The sequence below is a fragment of the Orycteropus afer genome, unplaced genomic scaffold, assembly GCF_000298275.1.
Source record: "Orycteropus afer afer isolate SDZICR_OR568_19922 unplaced genomic scaffold, OryAfe1.0 scaffold00245, whole genome shotgun sequence".
In the NCBI taxonomy this organism is placed as follows: Eukaryota; Metazoa; Chordata; class Mammalia; order Tubulidentata; family Orycteropodidae; genus Orycteropus; species Orycteropus afer.
This window is the reverse complement of record NW_006921832.1, coordinates 3,999,962-4,017,339: the sequence shown is the minus strand read 5'-3', so window position 1 is coordinate 4,017,339 and position 17,378 is coordinate 3,999,962. Positions and strand designations below refer to the sequence as shown.

Sequence of the window (17,378 nt, the reverse complement as noted above, 5' to 3'; positions counted from 1 at the left end):
GCCCACCAACACAGATAAAGAAAATTGGCTTGTGGTACCTTAGTCCTGACTGCCTCCTTGAGGCCTCTGAGAGTGCCAGGGTAGTACTGGTGTTGCTTTTATGGCCCCCAAAATACATAAATAAGCTGGACAGAATGTCCACGACACAGTTCTCTTCTCCGTCATTTCTCCTCAGGGCACAATCTGACCCTATGCCAGGATCTGGGAGAGAAAAATTCCATGCCCATTTCAGCAGCAAAGGAGAAACAACTTGGGTGAAGAAAGGCCTGGCTCAGAAGCTCTGACATTAAAAGAAAATAAAACTGGAAATGACACTTGAGATCAGCTGAAACCAGATCTGGTCCTAGGGGAAAAGGTCATGGATGTCAGAACTGGGTCTGGCTATCCATTCCCCCCGATGGAGGCACTAGAAGCTTCACTTAAGGACCTACTTATCAGTTCTGACGGAAAAACCTAGTGCCTACAAATTATTTGTCACAACAGGCTGGACCCTAACAACCTAACAAAGGCCAGACAGGATGGCTTACACATGAATGTCAGACAAGTCATTAAAAAAAATACATCATTAAAAGAAAAAAAAAGCCCCAAGTGGGGAAAGTCCTTAAAGGGTGGCTCAGTTCTGCATCATGTGTGACTCTAGTCTCTAGACGGACAGCATCATGTGCTTTCTTCAGGTGGTTTCCAGGATAGTAGCTTCTAGGTCCACAGCTTCAGAGGGTTCCTCCTCATAGTCTGACAGATAGGATTCCAGGCTCTGCTTGGCCAACAGCTCCCGCCGGGCCTGTAGCCGCTCACACCGGGGACAGCTTTCAGACTTGAAGCAAGCTTTATGGTAACATGCTTTACACTCTACTCATGTTAGGAAGGTGAGAGAGAAAGAAAAGAAGATTTGTGTTATCCATAGCCCATTCTCATTACCGTAGCTCCACGCTCCTGAGGTAAAACACAGGGAGTTGCTGAATCAAACTAAACTCTTACCAATAGGGGGAACTGATGGGAAACCACTAGCTTTGAGTTCAGTGGTGTTTGGCCCACTCCTAGCCCCAGCCCTCACCTTCACAGGTCCGGCACTTATGGAGCTCAAAAGGAAAGATGATGTCATCCTCATTCTGACAAAACTCACAGATGAAGCCCTTGGCTTGGCAGAGCTAGAGAGGAAAGAGGCAGAAAATGAGGAGCAGCAACTGGCACAAGAGGACAAGCACAGGGGAGGGGGAGGGAAGAATATTTAAGTAAAAACTGAGTAGGCTCTAAGGGGTTCTACCATCTACAGGGAAGAGGCCTAGGCTGAACCTAGAAGCCTGAATGCCAAACTAGGGGCAGAGCTAGGCAGTGTTACAAGAGATGCACAAGTTCAAGAAATCCTTACCACTAGAATGGCCCTCAATGAAGAGAGGAAAAGAAGGATGGGACGGTGCAATGAGGGCCTTCCTAAACTCAGTATTCTGGTCTGGGTAATGACTTTACTTTGAGGTAGGAACCACAGCCAATTAAGATAATTATGTGAAGACAAAATGTGAAAGGTGAGGTGTTTTACCCTGCATTGGGTCCGGTTATAATGAAATCTTGCCAAGTCCCCTAAGCCCACCAGGATTCTCTATGTATGCTCTATTTTAAGCTCTGACTCTGAGACTGACACAAGAATATAAACTGGGCATAGTCTAAGGAGGGAAGTTTAAAAAGAGTAATTTTTTAAACTTCTGGCAGTTTGAGTACATAAAGACAATAGTAACTCACATCCATAGAATATTTAATGTTTATAAAATGTCTTCATATAAATCATGTCATTAAATCCTCAAATAATGAGAAGAAAGGATGGTAAGCATTATCTTCATTTTAGAGGCAAAAAAAAAAAAAAACAACTGATGCTTACACAGAGAGGGCAAAATACTTCATTTAGTCAATGATTGAAAATAATTAAGCCGATACCTCTTCATTCCAATTCTAATCCAGGGTTTCTCCTACAACATTGTGATAACGCTTTAGTGAAGACCTGTCAGTTCCACTCTGAGCTACCCAGGGACAAAGCCAGGACCAAATCTTCTTCTAATTCTAGGTTCTCTAGATCTAGATGATTCAGTTGTTCAGCCCCCCAGGAAACAGTATTCCTGTTCAGTTTTTCTCAGTGTTGACAGACCATTTCTACTTCCCGGAGCCAAATGGCAAGAATCCTGGGTCAACCCCATCTCTCCATATCCCTAAGCAAGGGCCCAGCTGCATAAGAATTTCTCACCATACATCGCTCTACATGGGTAGCCCCTGCCCTGGTGAGCTCAGCAAGCCGAGGCCCCAGCTCTCCCTTCCTGGTTGCAGTCAGGTCATTCAATGAGTACAGGTGAAGATCCTCTGTCAGGTGACCTGGAACTGTGTCAAAGGAATCCAGCAGCCTATAGAAAATGAAGGGAATGGAGTACAGGCAGGGAATGAACACTCTGTGTGGCACAGCATGATAGGTTACCTACCAAACAGTAGGAGAGAGAAGGGTTCGGGCAAAGGTAATGATGATAGGCAACACTGGGGGCAGTCTTGGAGCCTTAGGCCAGCCTGGGAGTTCCTGGCCATACCAGCTCTCTCACATTACTGGGTGTCTAGATGGCAGAATGACTTTTACAACCTCCTATAGCATGATTCATGCCAACTTACAAAGAGCAGTGGGCCTATCTTGGAAAGAATAACCATAGATTTCCCCCTTTCAGAGAGAAGGATACAGACCAGTTACTGCTGGGTCCTCTCATTTACTACTTTTGGAATTTTCTTCAAGATCCCCCTGCTCCCTCCTTTTTCATATGCCAAAGGCCAACTGCTGAAACATGTCCTTTCTAGAGACATTAACTCAGTCAGAGGCCTCTGGCTTCCACAGAAGACTTACTCTTTGGCCAGTCGACATGTCTTGAACATGTTCTTCATGTGATACAGCTGGACCCGCAGCAGCTGAAGAGAAAGCAAGGGGACAGGGGAGAGGGAAAGAGGAAGAGAAGAGGAGAAAATTACTGTTAGGGCTAAAAGAAGAGTCCCTGAGTGGTGCAAATGGTTAACTGCTAGACTACTAACCAAAAGGCTGGTGGTTCAAACCAACCCAGAAGTGTCGTGGAAGTAAGGTTGGCGATCTGCTTTCAGAAGGTCAGTTTTGAAAACCCTATGGAGCAGTTCTACTCTGCACTTGAGGGGTTGCCATGTGTTGGAATGAAGTCAATGGCAATGAACAACCACCACAGGACCATATGAAAGATCAATGCCTTTAAACTTTAGGCATTTGCATGTAGCAGCTACAGCTGGACTGTCCTCTACTTGTCTAACTCAACAACTTGCTCCAATGTGATCTCCAGTCAGGGAAGGCCTCTCCATTAGACAGACTAGACAGACTAGTGGGCTGGTCAGTCTGCCTAAATAATACAGAAGCCTAGCTACAGCAAAGAAGAGAACTCCAGAATTCTAATTCCCCACCTGTTGTCCTGCTCTGCCATCAAAAGTGTATTCAGTGAAGGAAGAAATTCTGCATTTGCTATCAAGCCCTCACTGTCTATGGCTTCAATGTTGTCTTAGCAAGGGTTGAGACTGTAACTAGCTAGATCTCTGGGAAATGGGAAGAGATTATGAAAGAACATAGAGAAAGCATGAAGGATGAGATGGTTACAGGCCTGACTTTGTGACAAAGAGAAGTGTAATGAACTTGGGAAAGCTGGTATGAACAGAAGGAGGGGATGAGAAGGGTGAGAATCTATGATGTGGCCTTGTCAAGGGTCTTACCCGGACTTGATTGAGGAGCTTAACCTTCCTATAGAGGGCACTGTTGATGTCCTGCACATTAAACAGAGGATCGTTCCAGATCTTAATGAGCAGGTCCTTGGAGAAATTGCTGACATAGTACTTGCTGAAGTCCCACTTTCGAAGAACTCGGCTGGGGATGACCATCTGGGCATTCTCATGGCAGCACTGACAGAAGTACCTGCCCAGGTACTCACAGTATCGCAGCCGCTTGATATAATCTGGAAAAACAGGAAAGCCAAAGGCCAGATGCCACTTTCCCATCTACAAGGTGGTGAGGCAGTACAGCTATTCGCCTTGAAAGAACAGGAAGGGATGGCCAACGGGCTCCACCCACCTCTGTCTGAGCTCCCCAAAGCTGACATAAAATCAACACAGTGGGGCTTGTGATTCCTGTGTCCCACCCCAGAGGCCACTGGGAAACAACTCTGTCAGGGTTGGTAGGACCTGGTCTCCAAGAACCTGGCTACAGCTACCCAATTTTCTCCAGTATACAATCCCAGCAATGTGCTCCCAGAAATAATGTCCCTTTGACTGCCACTGGTCTCACCTAGTCTTATTCTTCCCTCCATGCCCTTTTTCTCTCTTTCCTCATTTCTGCCCTATCACCTCTTCTTACTACTTCTCTGAACAAGCCTGTCTCTTCCAAGGGTTAGGAGGGTAATGCCCTTGGAGGCAGTATGGGTGGATACTCACCAGGGTCAGTCCGGATGCCACATCCTGCACAGCGGTAATTCTGTTTGGCCACAGCAATTTTCCTTCTGAAAAAAGATTAGGATTGGCAGATACCAGAGGCATGAGGCCTCTGAGTTGTAAAGGTGAGGATGCAAACATAAAATTCTTGTTAAAAATGGGAAGAGGGGGGAATCCTTTTTTTTTTTTTTTTTAGGGTTGGATGATATGAATTAGGAGAACAAATTCAAACAGAGGCTATAAAGTCAGAATTTAGGTCTGGACAGGGACTCTTCCCTACAGTGATTTCCCCCACCCTGGCACCCTGATGAGAATAGATAAGTAAACTTAAGTAAACTAAATTACCCCAACTATTTCCCCCACCCTGGTTAAGACTGATAATTAGATAAGAACCGATGGGAATAGATAAGTAAACTAAATTATCCCCAACTCTTTTCCTATCCCTGACAGATGAGTATTCAGTTCCTTAAAGAACTGAATGGAAAACATTCCTTCCTGCAGATGATAGACTTACTAAAAGTATTTTATAAACAACTTGTAAATTAACTCTGGCCTGGGATAGGACAAAAGAACAAAAGTTAATTACAGACCCTCTTCCCTCTGCCCTAGCCCCTATCATCTGATAACAGGAAACATTTCAAATTCATACCCCAAATTCCTCAATCTTTTGTGAATATGCACAACCCCCTCTCTGTTCACACCCCAAATTCCTCAACCTTTTGTGAATATGCACAACCCCCTCTCCTGAAACCTACAAAAACTGTGTTTTGATGGCATGTCTGGGGAGTTTAGATCTGGGAACTAAACTACCCCTAACTCCTTGCACTGCTGCTTTGCAATAAATAATTTTCTCTCCTCTCAACCTCGGTGTGTAAACTATTTTGGCCTGACTGCGCACTGGTCAGGGAACCGCGTTTGGTCCAATAACATACTTATGAAAAATGCTGAATTGCCCAATTTTGTGTTCTTATATTTCTACAACTGTGGTCATTAAGGTTATGTGTCAACTTGGCTGGGCTTGGTTTTAAGTGGCTGGGCAGCTGGATATAGTTATTCCCCATGATGACACTGTTAATCAACTCCATGGTGGAATGGATGGTGAGCAGCTGAGTAGCTGCCTTAGGGATGTGGTCTGCTTCTAGTATATAAAAAGACAGCTTTGAGAAAAGTCTTAAATTTCTTGGCACATTTGGATCCTGCATTTGGCAGAGTCATCTGTGAGTGGACTGCCATGTTGTCTGCTAATCTAAGGGCTGTTTCTGGACTTGAACTAGTGTCCTGCTGTGTTGCTTGATAATTCTGAGACTGTGCCATTTTACTAGCTGACCTTGGGTTTGTTAGCCTCAGCAGCCAGCAGCTGCCTGAGTTAACAGAAGCCTCCACTTCTGCTGGGCTGCGAGCAAGAAGCAGAGCTGAAGCCCAAGGTCGAGAGGCCTTCACCCCTAAACTATAGAGGACTTCTAGCCTCCTAAACTATAAGAGAATAAATAGATGTTTGTTAAAGTCATACATCTGTGGTATGTCTGTTATAGCAACATGGGAGAACCAAGACAACAACAATGAAAAAAATGTATTTTTTTTTTAAATGTAAGGTATGAGAAATAGCAGAGAACAACAGGAGAGAAAAACATTCATGCTTCGTAGAGAAGAAAAAAAAACAATAGGCTCACAAAACTATTGGAAGGAAGGCAACAGGTTGGCAATGCCAGTGATAAAGGACCTCATTTCTGGTTAGCTCTGAGAAGGAATGGGACAAGTGAGAGTAAGATTTGAGGACAAGATGGATAATATTCTTCTCCTTCTGCCTTTAAGGAGAAGCAAAATTGTACGGGAGGTACAGCTGGAAGAAGAAATAAGAGGGTGAGGAGATAGCCCTGGCGATCCAAAGAGGACACACTCATTTTCTGAAGGATAGCCACTGGCTACTCACGTTGGAGCTGGATGAACATTAAATATTATCTGAGGCCGGGGTGGGGCCCACTCCAAATTCCCACGAACACGAATCCGCAGCTTGTAGATGTCAGCGTGCTGCCCATCATCTGGTGAGATGGGCAGTGAGTCAGGGATGGGCAGGAGCTGTAGAAGAAAAGCACAGGCTGACCTAACATGGGCAGTCTGAGGAAAGACGGACTTGACCCTCCTGGTCATGACAGAAGAATAGATAATGAAAGACAATTCAGAAATGCCATAGGTAAGGGCTCAGGGAACCTTGGCTCTTGAAACAAACCATAAGGCAATGTTGTTGTTGTTATGTGCCGTCGAATCTGAGCCGACTCATAGCGACCCCTCCTTGGGTTTCTGAGGCAGTATCACTATGGAAGTAGATTGTCCCATCTTCTTCCAAGGAGTGGCAATAGGGTACTAGAAATGAGGACCATTCAGGGTGTGGCACCCATTGCTGATGCTGTCTTTCTCCCCACCTCTAAGATCCCTGGTATACCAGAATGCTTCATGCCTTAAAGACTCAACTGCAGAGAAAAGAAGAATCTGAACGATTCTCCTTTTTTAAGTGTCTCAAAGGTATCTGCAACTCAGGCATTCTGCCTCTGGGCCTAGTTAGCAAGTCATATGGAATAAGGACAGTGAAGGAGCTATTTTCTCCTGTTTTGACAATTACCAGGGAAAACCAAGGCAAGCATTCGTTCATTTAATAGATCTGTAATAAATGCTTCCTATGAGTAAGGAATGAAACACATCCGCTCCTGCCAGTTGAGAGACAAAGAACAAAGTCAGAAAGGCTCACAGCCTTCCGGTGCTGGACAGTGAGTGGGGAAGAAGGACTGAAGAACCCCTACCTTTTGAGGGGCATCATGCTCTGGGACTAGCCACTCTAGTTCCGAGGCAGCAGGGAGTTGCATCCCCTCAAACTGCTTCAAGAGCCCCATGGCCACCGCCTCAGCAGATGTGGAGTGTAGGAAGCAGTGGGAACTAGGAAGGAGAGAGAACACCAGGAAAGGACAGGAAGATGAGAACCTACCCGTCAGGAGCTGATACCAAATGCAGTAACATCTGGACTGACAGAACACTTACAGCACCTCCAGGCTGTTCAGTTACTTTTTGGTGACAAGTAATAAAGTGAAAAAAATACTGGTTTTACAGTCCTAAGAGGTAGGCTCTAATCCCAGTCCCTAGCTTCCTGATCATTACATGGCACTGCTAGTTAAGGATTCTGCATTACTTCCTTTCTCTAAACTTCAGTTTCTGTAACTACAAACTGGAGATTATAATGCCTTTTTACAAAACAAAGTGAGTAAATCTGCTCTGTGGGCTGTAAAGTGCTTTCGTTCCTCTTAAATGAGCTATTATTTCCCTTAACTGGGCCCACATTGTGAACTCTGTTCAATCTGACTCCATAATCAAAAGTCATGATTGTAGCTCCTTCTTTGCAGGCCTTATCTCCTGGGCCTCTGGTATGCTCAGGGCATAGCAGAGAAGGGGCATGAGCCTTGCTGCAGAGCCCACCCAGTTTGTATCGAAGATGCTCTGTTCTCTTCCTCCTTTGTGCTCACCACTATCAGGCAGGTCCATGACTTTAACCTTGCCACCTTGTAAACTTGGATGGCTTCATCCATGGCCAGACACCAAAAACTAGGCAGGTTTCTTCACACATCCCAAGGTTTTATAAAGAGTACTCACAAGGACTGAGAGGAAATGAAGGATTTGCTGCTTGAGGCTGTGCTCCTTCTGATGTCAGCATCTAAATGGAGACCAGAGATAAAAGGAGCCAAAATGGAAAAGGGCAGAAGTAAGAGACAATGGAAACTATTACAAGGTGTAGCCAGCTAAGCATTCAGAGCAACAGCTAGGTGCCGCATTGTATGCAGGATAAGGAGCAGAGTCTGGAAGACCACTCAGTGAAGCTCTAAACACAATTTATACTTCGGCTCTATCCAAGTTACAACCAGGCTGAGTTAGTAACATTAAGCATAGCACTGAGAAAGTCAAAATGGTTACAAACTCAGGTGGAAACACAAACTCAGATTTGGTGCAAAACAGCGAATGAGAAAAGGACACAGGGTTATACTCCCCCTAACAAACAGAACACAAAATAAATGACTCCCATCTCTCTCTCATTCTCTAAAGCTCAAGCTCTCTTAAAGGATAAAGCCCCAGAGGCATGAACTCAGCCAAGGTCTCTTTAATATCAGAAACCTAACAATGAACTTGGATCACAGAAGTTACTTACTAAATGTATGTGGAAATGGAATTTTGCTTCTAACATCTTATCACTGTTGCCATTTCCTCTGAATATTAGAACTCTTCTATATCCTTAAAAATCTTCATGGAAAAATTTCCTTCCTGTCTGGCGGCATACAGAGAAAAAGAACTTCCTATGGCTTGGCAACTCCCTGGAGATACCTGGTAACCAGCAAGTTTTCAGATAACCAATATGATCCTTACTATATAATGCTCAGGGCTTTTTTCCAAAGTCCATTTCTGATACAGGATTTTGAAGAAGATTTCTAGTAACAATGTGCCTGACCCTCCAGACACCTCATCTATCCAAATACTTTTGATGGATGAAAAGCAGAAAAAAAGAATGTGAAACATAGCAATCATATTCAAAAAAGGCAGACAAGACTGTTCTGACAAGCTCCAACCCCTCATTTCCTCTGATGTCCAGTGAAAAGACCTTTTTTTCCTAATTAAACCTACACAACTAATCAATTGACTGGGTTTGATCCCCTCAACAAAACGCTAAGCTTATAAGATATCATTCTGCACTTGGTCATGACATTATCATTGTTCATCACATTTCCTTTGTATGTGTATGTATGTGTGAATGTGAATATATGTCTGTGAGTGTGTATATGATCTATACTTGTATGTAAAGCCAGATTATAAAATATTTGTGAAGAAATGGGATTGCATCTAATTTTTCTGTTTGGCCCTAAAATACTTACCATAGAGCTCTGCATAATATTGCTGACAAATTAATGTCTTCAAAATTTTATACACAGGTAAGAAAACAATGGAAATCTGTCAGTTTTCATGTGCTCTCTAAGCACAGAAAAACTTAAGACAGAGACAAAATTTTTAGCTGGTAATTAACAAAGGTTATTTTATTTAAAACAAATTAAGTATGTGTATGTCATATTTTTTCTGAACTTGTACCATTAATGATTTGCTGTTGTTGGGTACGGTCAGGTCAATTCCGACTCATAGTGACCCTATCTGACAGAGTAGAACTGCCTTATCGGGCTTCCTAGGCTATAACCTTTACGGGAGCAGTTTGCCAGGTCTTTTCTTGCATGAAGCCTCTGGTAGGTTGGAACTGCCAACCTTGTAGTTAGCAGCTGAGTGCTTAACCAGTGCACATCAGGACTACTTCACTAACGCACTACTAGTTGTCTATTCATTCCAATTTGTGCTGGTGGATGAAAGAAAGTTAAGCCTTAGGACACAGACCTTCACAGACTGATTTACAACATTTTTCTTAGTAACACTTGTAATATATTGCCTTAGATTATGTATAGGTCTTGCCTTTGTAACCCTCAGTGTGCTGTGTACCTACTAAATTCTCGGAAAATATTTCCTAAATGAATGATTAATGGGCTAAAACCGAAAAGCAAACGTAAATCTGTTTGGGAGTGATAGAAAGGGATAATGAGAGAAAATCTTAGACAAATCTCCTTGCACGAAGAGCTAACTTGCTTAGTTACTTTCAGCTAGGCTATTAGAGAAAATGCAGCACACTAGAGAGGAGAAGTAGTTGGTAAGTCATGGTTGCTAAGGAAACCACTGCCTTCAGAAAAATATTTAGCAATTCTTCTTCCTCACAGAGAGGTAGTCTTTTTGTTTGGGGGGGGGGGGAGTCATTCTCTTCCCTTTGGAAAAGATGGTTCTGTTTTGTCCTTTTTTTCACGAGATGTAATAAGGTCCAAGGTACTGTGGGGACCTCCCAGGTAATCACAAATGTCTCCAGGACTGTGAGGACCCACAGCTTGGGGTGTGAGGACCTCACCTCAGGGGCTGGAGGGTAAAGGCAGCACCTGATACGAAAAGGGACATGACACCTGACACTGGCCAAGCACCCCAAAGGTCCTGTGGCTACTGGTCTTCTGCTACAGCCCACTGACTTTCCAGTCAGTTCAAGCACATGATTAAGTGGATGTGATTGAAACACTAGTCAAGGCCCTAAGAAAAAGTAGAATAGGGAATAAGACAATGAAGAAGTGAAGAGAGAGAAGGGAGCTATTCAACTGGATGGATTCAATGTACCCCAAATAAGAGCACTTTACAAAGAAGTCTGAGATGCTTTGCCTTCCAAGTAGAAGTTAACACAATAATGAAATTTTTATTTATTATTATCATTAAATCAATTGTGTGTTCAAAACACAAATATATTTTTTTGCTAAGAGAACTTATTTCAAATGATTCTGATGCCTTAGACAGGAGCTATTATTACTGACAGAAAAAATTTTAAAAACATAAACAAAGAAACAATGACATGTTAGGAGAAGAAATTGCTGCATGTCAGACATTGGTACTGGGAGGATCAGGGAAGAACTGGTTAAAACCCTGGTATACTAGCAAAACTTGAAAAATGTTAAACAAAATAAGTGGGGCACAGGAAGAGAGTCAGCCCCCAGTATTTACTGGCCAGTCTTTTCTTCTAGCAGAAAGGGTAATACCAGTTTGGGAATCCAACTCTAATGAATTGTCTGCAGTGCTGACTCAAGAGGAAACATTTAAAAATGAGAACCATAATCATTCTTATTTAAAAGGGGGAGAAACTGACTTTAAAAGGGGTGTGGAGAGGGGAGAAACAGCTGATTATCTTAAATGGGATATAATTTAAAATCGTGTCAGAAAATACAGTCCATGAATCTTCCTCTTTACACGTTGTGTTACTTCTGCTCCAACTGAGGTAAACTCTGAGATAATGTTGTTCTTATGTGCCGTCCTGTCAGACCCGACTCATAGTGACCCCTCCTTGGGTTTCCAAGGCGGTATCATTACGTTAGTAGATTGCCCAACCTACCTTCCAAGGAGTGGCTGGTGGATTTGAACTACCAGCCTTCTGGTTAGCAGTCTGGTGGATTTGAACCACCAGCCTTCTGGTTATAAGTCAAATGCCTTAGGCACTATGCTACCAGAGCTCCCCTAACGTAATGGACCTGTAAATATGTCTCCTTCATCAGCTGGTGCTATGTTAAGCTTTGTCAGTAGAGGGCACTGGAGGGACAGTGGAGGAGGAAGGGACTTCTCTCTTCCTGGTTCCCTGTGCTCCTGTGGCAGAGGCCTGCACTATATGTGGCTTTCCCCTTGTGGGAAGCATGCCTTTGGGTGGCTTTGCAATAGAGTGCCACAAGTGGTACTTCCTATAAACAGCATTCCCCCTTAGAAAGCTTCAGAGAGTGATACAGCCCCAGCATCTCCCCATGAACAGCTTCTACCAGACCCCCTGACTTCTGTGGCATGGCACCTCCCTGTAGGCAGCTTCCCCCAACACCCTAGAGAATGGGTTTTCCAGTGAGTGCTGTTGGCAAGGCACTCCCTCCGGCAGCTCTGAAGGCTCAAAGCACTTCATCACCCAGTGTGCCAGGAGGTCTAGATCTCGGCCCTAGAGGCGTGGCCTTTTTCTATATTTATTCCTTCCTTGGGTGTTCTTTATCAGCCCTCAAGTAATGAATGCTTCCTATATCTGCTACTCCTATATTCCTTAGACTTTTCTTTACTCCAAAATGGCCGCCACTTCTAAATATTCATAATGGCTGCACCCTCCAGAGAGCTGAAAGTCCACAGCTCAGTTTGTCTCCTTCTATGCTGTTTCCCATTTAAGTCATCAGCCACCAGCACAGTCATCCATGCAGCCCTTGGTGAGCAGGGCCAGTTTTTTGGGTAATTCTGAGGTCCAAGCACCACTTGAAAATACTTAGGCTGTCCATATTGTCAGGATAGCTGACAGTCCAAAGCTCCATTTGTCTCCTTATTCACTGTTTTCATTCAGGTTCTTCTACTAGTTGTGTTTAATCTACTTCTATGCCCTTCCTTTCAAAGCTCAGGGCTCCAGGATTATCTTCTGTATCTGTACCAATTGTTTTTCTCTTTTCTTTGTTGAAGAGGGTCTGTGGAGCTTGTCTGCCTGTTCTGCCATTTTACCTGAAGCCCAGACTTTGCTTTACTCCTTGTGACCCAATCTCCCATTACTCCAATCCCCCAATCCCCCATATAGTTAATACTTCTTTTATATTAAACTTTCTCTATTCAAATTACTATGTGGTTTCTGTCTCCTGATTAGACCTTGACTAGATACATGTATAGTGCAGAAGGTTGAAACTCAAAAAGAATCTAGAAAGAAGGTACAGGAAGATAAAGAAGAATTGATAGCTGTAATAAAAGAGGATAAAGGGGGAGGGGGACCCAATATCACCAAAACTCTAAAACCAAAGAAGTTGAAAAGACTGTCTGGGATTGGGAGTTTACAAATGATATCAAACCAACCTGGCAGACACAATCAGAAGAAAGAGGAAGGAAAGGAGCAAGGCAGAAAAGGTCATATACTCCATGATTCCATTTAAATGAAATGTCCAGAAAAGGTAAAATATGTAAGTATAGAAAGCAGATTAGCAGTTGCTTGGGGTGGGGATGGGATTAACAGTAAACAGGTACAAGGGATCTTACTGGAGTGAGGAAAATGTTCTAAAACTGGATAGGGTGATAACTGCAGAACTTGGTAAATTTACTAAAACCCATCAAATTGTACACTTGCAACAGGTAAATTTTATAATATGTAAATTATATATCAGTAAAACTGCTTTTTTTAAAAAAGAAACAGATGTTGTGAATACAAAGCTTTCTATGAAAAATTTTCAGAGAAAAGTTATGATCACAAGGTTTGCATTTAAATAACTTTTAAATCTATTTTCTTCATAAATACTTCTGCTCCATATAGCCTACTTGACGAATTAGGATCTAAGAAAAGTCATTACGTTAAGCTATATGTATGCAAAGTTACCTGTGATAGACTATGTCCATAATTTGATGCTTAAGTACTTTAATTTTTTTCAAAGGTTTTATGGATTCTGTTGGCATTCCTCTTACATTATCCCAAGGAATTCTTATTCCTTGGGATAGCATAAATCACTTAAGCACATAATCACATGTTCAAGAAGCTATGAATATGATCAAGAAGACTGTTTTGAGAAGTACAAGGATACTTTTTAGAAAGAATTTGGTACCAATAATGAATTTGATATGATTAAAGACCAGAAACAGGTGAAGAAGCGCAGAAAACAACAAAGCAAACTAGAGTAGAGAAAGATGAATTGTAGGCTGTACCTTCATAATTGGGAACCTGTGTGTAGAAAGAACCCAAATTTAAGTCATTTATTACTTTGAGAGAGCTTTGTTTTGATTGCTAACCAGCCTGCCCCACTCTTGTGGGTCATAAGAAAAAGTAGTTTTTTAGTTGAAAAAGTTTTCATATTCTTGGGACCCATCACATGTATAATAATTTTAAGCTTCCAAAATTGAAGAAGAAAGAATGCTAAGGAGACTAAATAAAAGTATGCTTTAGGGATAAAGCAGACTGATGATGCCCTGACAGAAAAGTGGTTGATAATCAAGAAACGTACCAGCAAAGGACTGTGGTTTGCAAACACATTAGAAACCAATTAAAAGCTGACTGGACAATTACTTCTTTTCCAGTAGGGGAAGAACAATGTTAGAATAAATCACAACAGGAGTAGAGGAAAATAACACAAACACAAATTACTGTTATTCCTTTAAATCTTGATTTAATTTTATATCATTATTTCAAATTCTAGTGGCTGACAAATATTAACAGTAATAACTAATTGTTTAATAAAAAGTCTTGAGTTTTGCTGAGTAAAAACTACTTCCTTTCAGCTAAGCTCACCTATACAAAGCTTACTTGTTTGGATCACAAAGCCATTCCTAAGGTCATATATCCAGCAGTAAATCCTAATTGTATACAAAGTACCTACAAGAGATGGCTTTCTGAATATTGGTTCTGCAAATCCAAAACTCTAAAGAGACACTAAGCTGTATACCATTGTATCGTACTGTCATTGCCTGAGCTGCTTTAACAGCTTAGCTACGAGTTTGAACTAAAACTCTTAATTTGACCATCCCCTTCTAAAGAGTCCATGTCCTCCATCTTTGACTCCATCACTGACTACTTACTCTAAAATTATCACTGTAGGGAAGGCTCAACAAGAACAAGCTCAGTGCAAAGGACTGTTCGGGTCACATGAGGAAGAAGAAAATGAGTATCTACATTGTTCTGGCTTGTTAACTAGCTACAGTCCAGTTCTTCTCTACTAGCTCTCCAGATGTTAAGAGTTCTCACAGCCTTACTGTAACAGGTGTTACAATATAACCACATATGTACAAAAGCTAGGGCAAACATTCACACACATGCACAGATGAGCACACCCACGCTTCCAACACAGGCTACCTGAAAACATCGAAGCCATTGACACTGAGAGTCCATTCTCTGACATGTGAGTCAGGTTAGATCCTTCGCTACCATCTGTGTGATAATGATTATAAAAGGGGCCCCTTTAGTATTTAGTCAGGAAGTAAATCAATGAGAATGACAGTCTATACCACATGACTTTTTCCCCAAAAGATGAAATGATTTAGGAACTTACATCTACAGGTAGGTGCTCACTATAGCTTGGGAGAGCTATTGCTCTTTCCCCAAATCAGACTCGCTTTGAACACTTCCTGAAGTCGTGGTTCTCAACCAGGGGTGATTTTGCTCCCTTGAGAATATCTGGCAATGTCTACAGACATTTCTGGCTGTCACAACTGAGGAGGCTGCTACTGGCATCTAGTGGGGAGAGGCCAGGAATAATACTAAACATCCTACAATGCACAGGACAGCCCCTCACAACAAAGAATCATCTGGTCCAGAGGTTGAGAAATCCTGCCCTAAGGCCTCTTCCTTTAAGGACTTCTGCAGTGACCTGACTACAGAGTTAGCTGATTAAATATGTTCTATGGGCCCATACTGTAGCAGTCATGTCCAACAGGATAAGGATCCTTCTGGGTTGAACAGCTTTCCTCAGTTCCTGCTTCACAGGGAGTCAGGTGGACTTCTCCACACTCAGTGAAGCAGCAGGTTCTGAATTTAAATTAGCACTAGCCTCACGAAATTCTGACTGCTGACTGACAGAGAGGGCAGGACTCTCTTATTTTCCTCTAATTTGAAGATCAAGTCAATCACATAAAAAGAAAAGAAAAAAATGGAGTTTTAAATGACTACCTAATGTCATGAATGGAAATCTGATACATTAAGGAGAACACAGAAGGGTGGCTTCCTGGAGACATGGAAAAATATGTATAAAAACTGAATTTCTGATAGGGAAGGAATCCAGCTACTAAGTCTGGAGATTTGCATAGATGAATGCATTCTCTAAATGGGTGCAGACAGGAAATCAGAGCTTCAAGCAATGAAAGATCTATTCATCATCATGTTACAATTAAAAAAAAAAAAACAACTCACTGCTGTTGAGTCGAATCTGACTCACAGCGACCCCTCCTTGGGTTTTCGAGGTGGTCATCTCTACAGAAGTAGATGGCCCAGTTTTCCTTCCGAGGAGTGGCTGGTGGGTTTGAACTGCCAGCCTTCTGGTTTGTAGTCAAATGCCTTAGACCCTACACCACCAGAGCTCCCACTGTTGTTGTTGTTATGTGCCGTCGAGTCAGCCCCGACTCATAGCGACCCCTCCTTGGGTTTCCAAGGCAGTATCACTACAGAAGTAGATTGTCCAACCTTCCTTCTGTGGTTGGTGGGTTTGAACCACAAGCCTTCTGGTTAGCAGTCAAGTGCCTTAGGCACTACGTTACCAGAGTACCCACTAGAGAATTATAATTCACCTCTATAAGGAAATATCTCTTGGTTTTACTCATAGGGAAAAAGCTTATATCCCTGAACTGTTTTTTGTTTGTGTTTTTGCTTCCTTCACTGAAGGAACTTGAAGACATCTGTGATTTGCAGGAATGGGACATGAACCTGACACAACTGCCTTCCCTTTCTCTATATAGACACTTCCAACAACAAGAGTCTAGGATTCTGGTGAGCAAGTTAGTCCGGGTTGACTCTACTCTGGTAAACAAGTTACCCCATGTGAGCTCTACTTTGTAAACTTGATTGCCTTCCTTTTTGCTTTTTTTCCCCCCAATGACTATTTTTGTCCTTTTCTCAGAATTATAATAAAGCTCCATTTGAAAACTTCAAAACAAATTATGTTATGGAGTACAAGAGAACAGGATTCTAATTTTCTATAGGTTTGGGCCAGTCCTTGGTTGCTAGAAAGAAGACTTTAGAACCCAAGAGATAGGTAAAACTTGAGGAAGAAACATCAGGGAGACTTCAACAACCAGTTCACTACCTGGACTGCTTCTTTTCAATGTTCTTTTTTGCTTCCATTTTAAAGGGTTTTTGTTTCTAGGAAGAGAAGGTATCCCTTACAATAGTCAACAGTGTTCCATAATGGACCATAATGAAGATCCCTACTTAGGGAAAATTTAGTTTATGATTCCAATTTGGAAGAAATTGCGAATGAAAGCTCTCTTGTAGCAAAGTATCTCTTCTTACCTTGGATTTCAAACTCATCAACCTCATCAGCAGAGCCAGAGTCAGAGAACTGTGTTGAATCACGTGAACTGAACTGGGAGCTGCTGGAAGTGAGCCGAAAGCCTGTTATGTGGGGGAAAAAAACCATAAAACAGGAGAGAAAGAGGTCTCCTATTCCTTCTGGAGTCACAATGAAAGGAATCTGATATGATCTCAACAGGGAGATGCAACCAGAACCCTGGCTGGTGAAGTGGAAACTAGTTCTTCTTACTGGTTATTCCCCTAGCAAGTTCCACGTAAACAGAAGGTATTCTTAATCTGGGAAGAGACTCTGGGACCAGTTGCCTTAGTTCTCGTATCAGAAATT

The 17,378-nt window shown here is 42.4% G+C and overlaps 1 protein-coding gene across 1 annotated transcript in view; it reads right to left on the bottom strand.

Annotated features, from left to right (window-relative positions):
- Positions 1-670: 670 nt before the first annotated feature.
- RUBCN (rubicon autophagy regulator) overlaps positions 671-17,378 on the bottom strand; it is a 90,172-nt gene continuing 73,464 nt past the window's right edge. The window contains exons 12-21 of the mRNA XM_007949398.2: positions 17,033-17,134; positions 8,095-8,155; positions 7,254-7,386; positions 6,389-6,534; positions 4,462-4,526; positions 3,748-3,986; positions 2,870-2,931; positions 2,234-2,387; positions 1,055-1,148; positions 671-849 (exon numbers count right to left, since the gene is read on the bottom strand). Of these exons, the coding sequence (XP_007947589.1) occupies positions 671-849; positions 1,055-1,148; positions 2,234-2,387; positions 2,870-2,931; positions 3,748-3,986; positions 4,462-4,526; positions 6,389-6,534; positions 7,254-7,386; positions 8,095-8,155; positions 17,033-17,134 (1,235 nt within the window). The remainder of the gene's footprint in view (positions 850-1,054; positions 1,149-2,233; positions 2,388-2,869; positions 2,932-3,747; positions 3,987-4,461; positions 4,527-6,388; positions 6,535-7,253; positions 7,387-8,094; positions 8,156-17,032; positions 17,135-17,378) is intronic.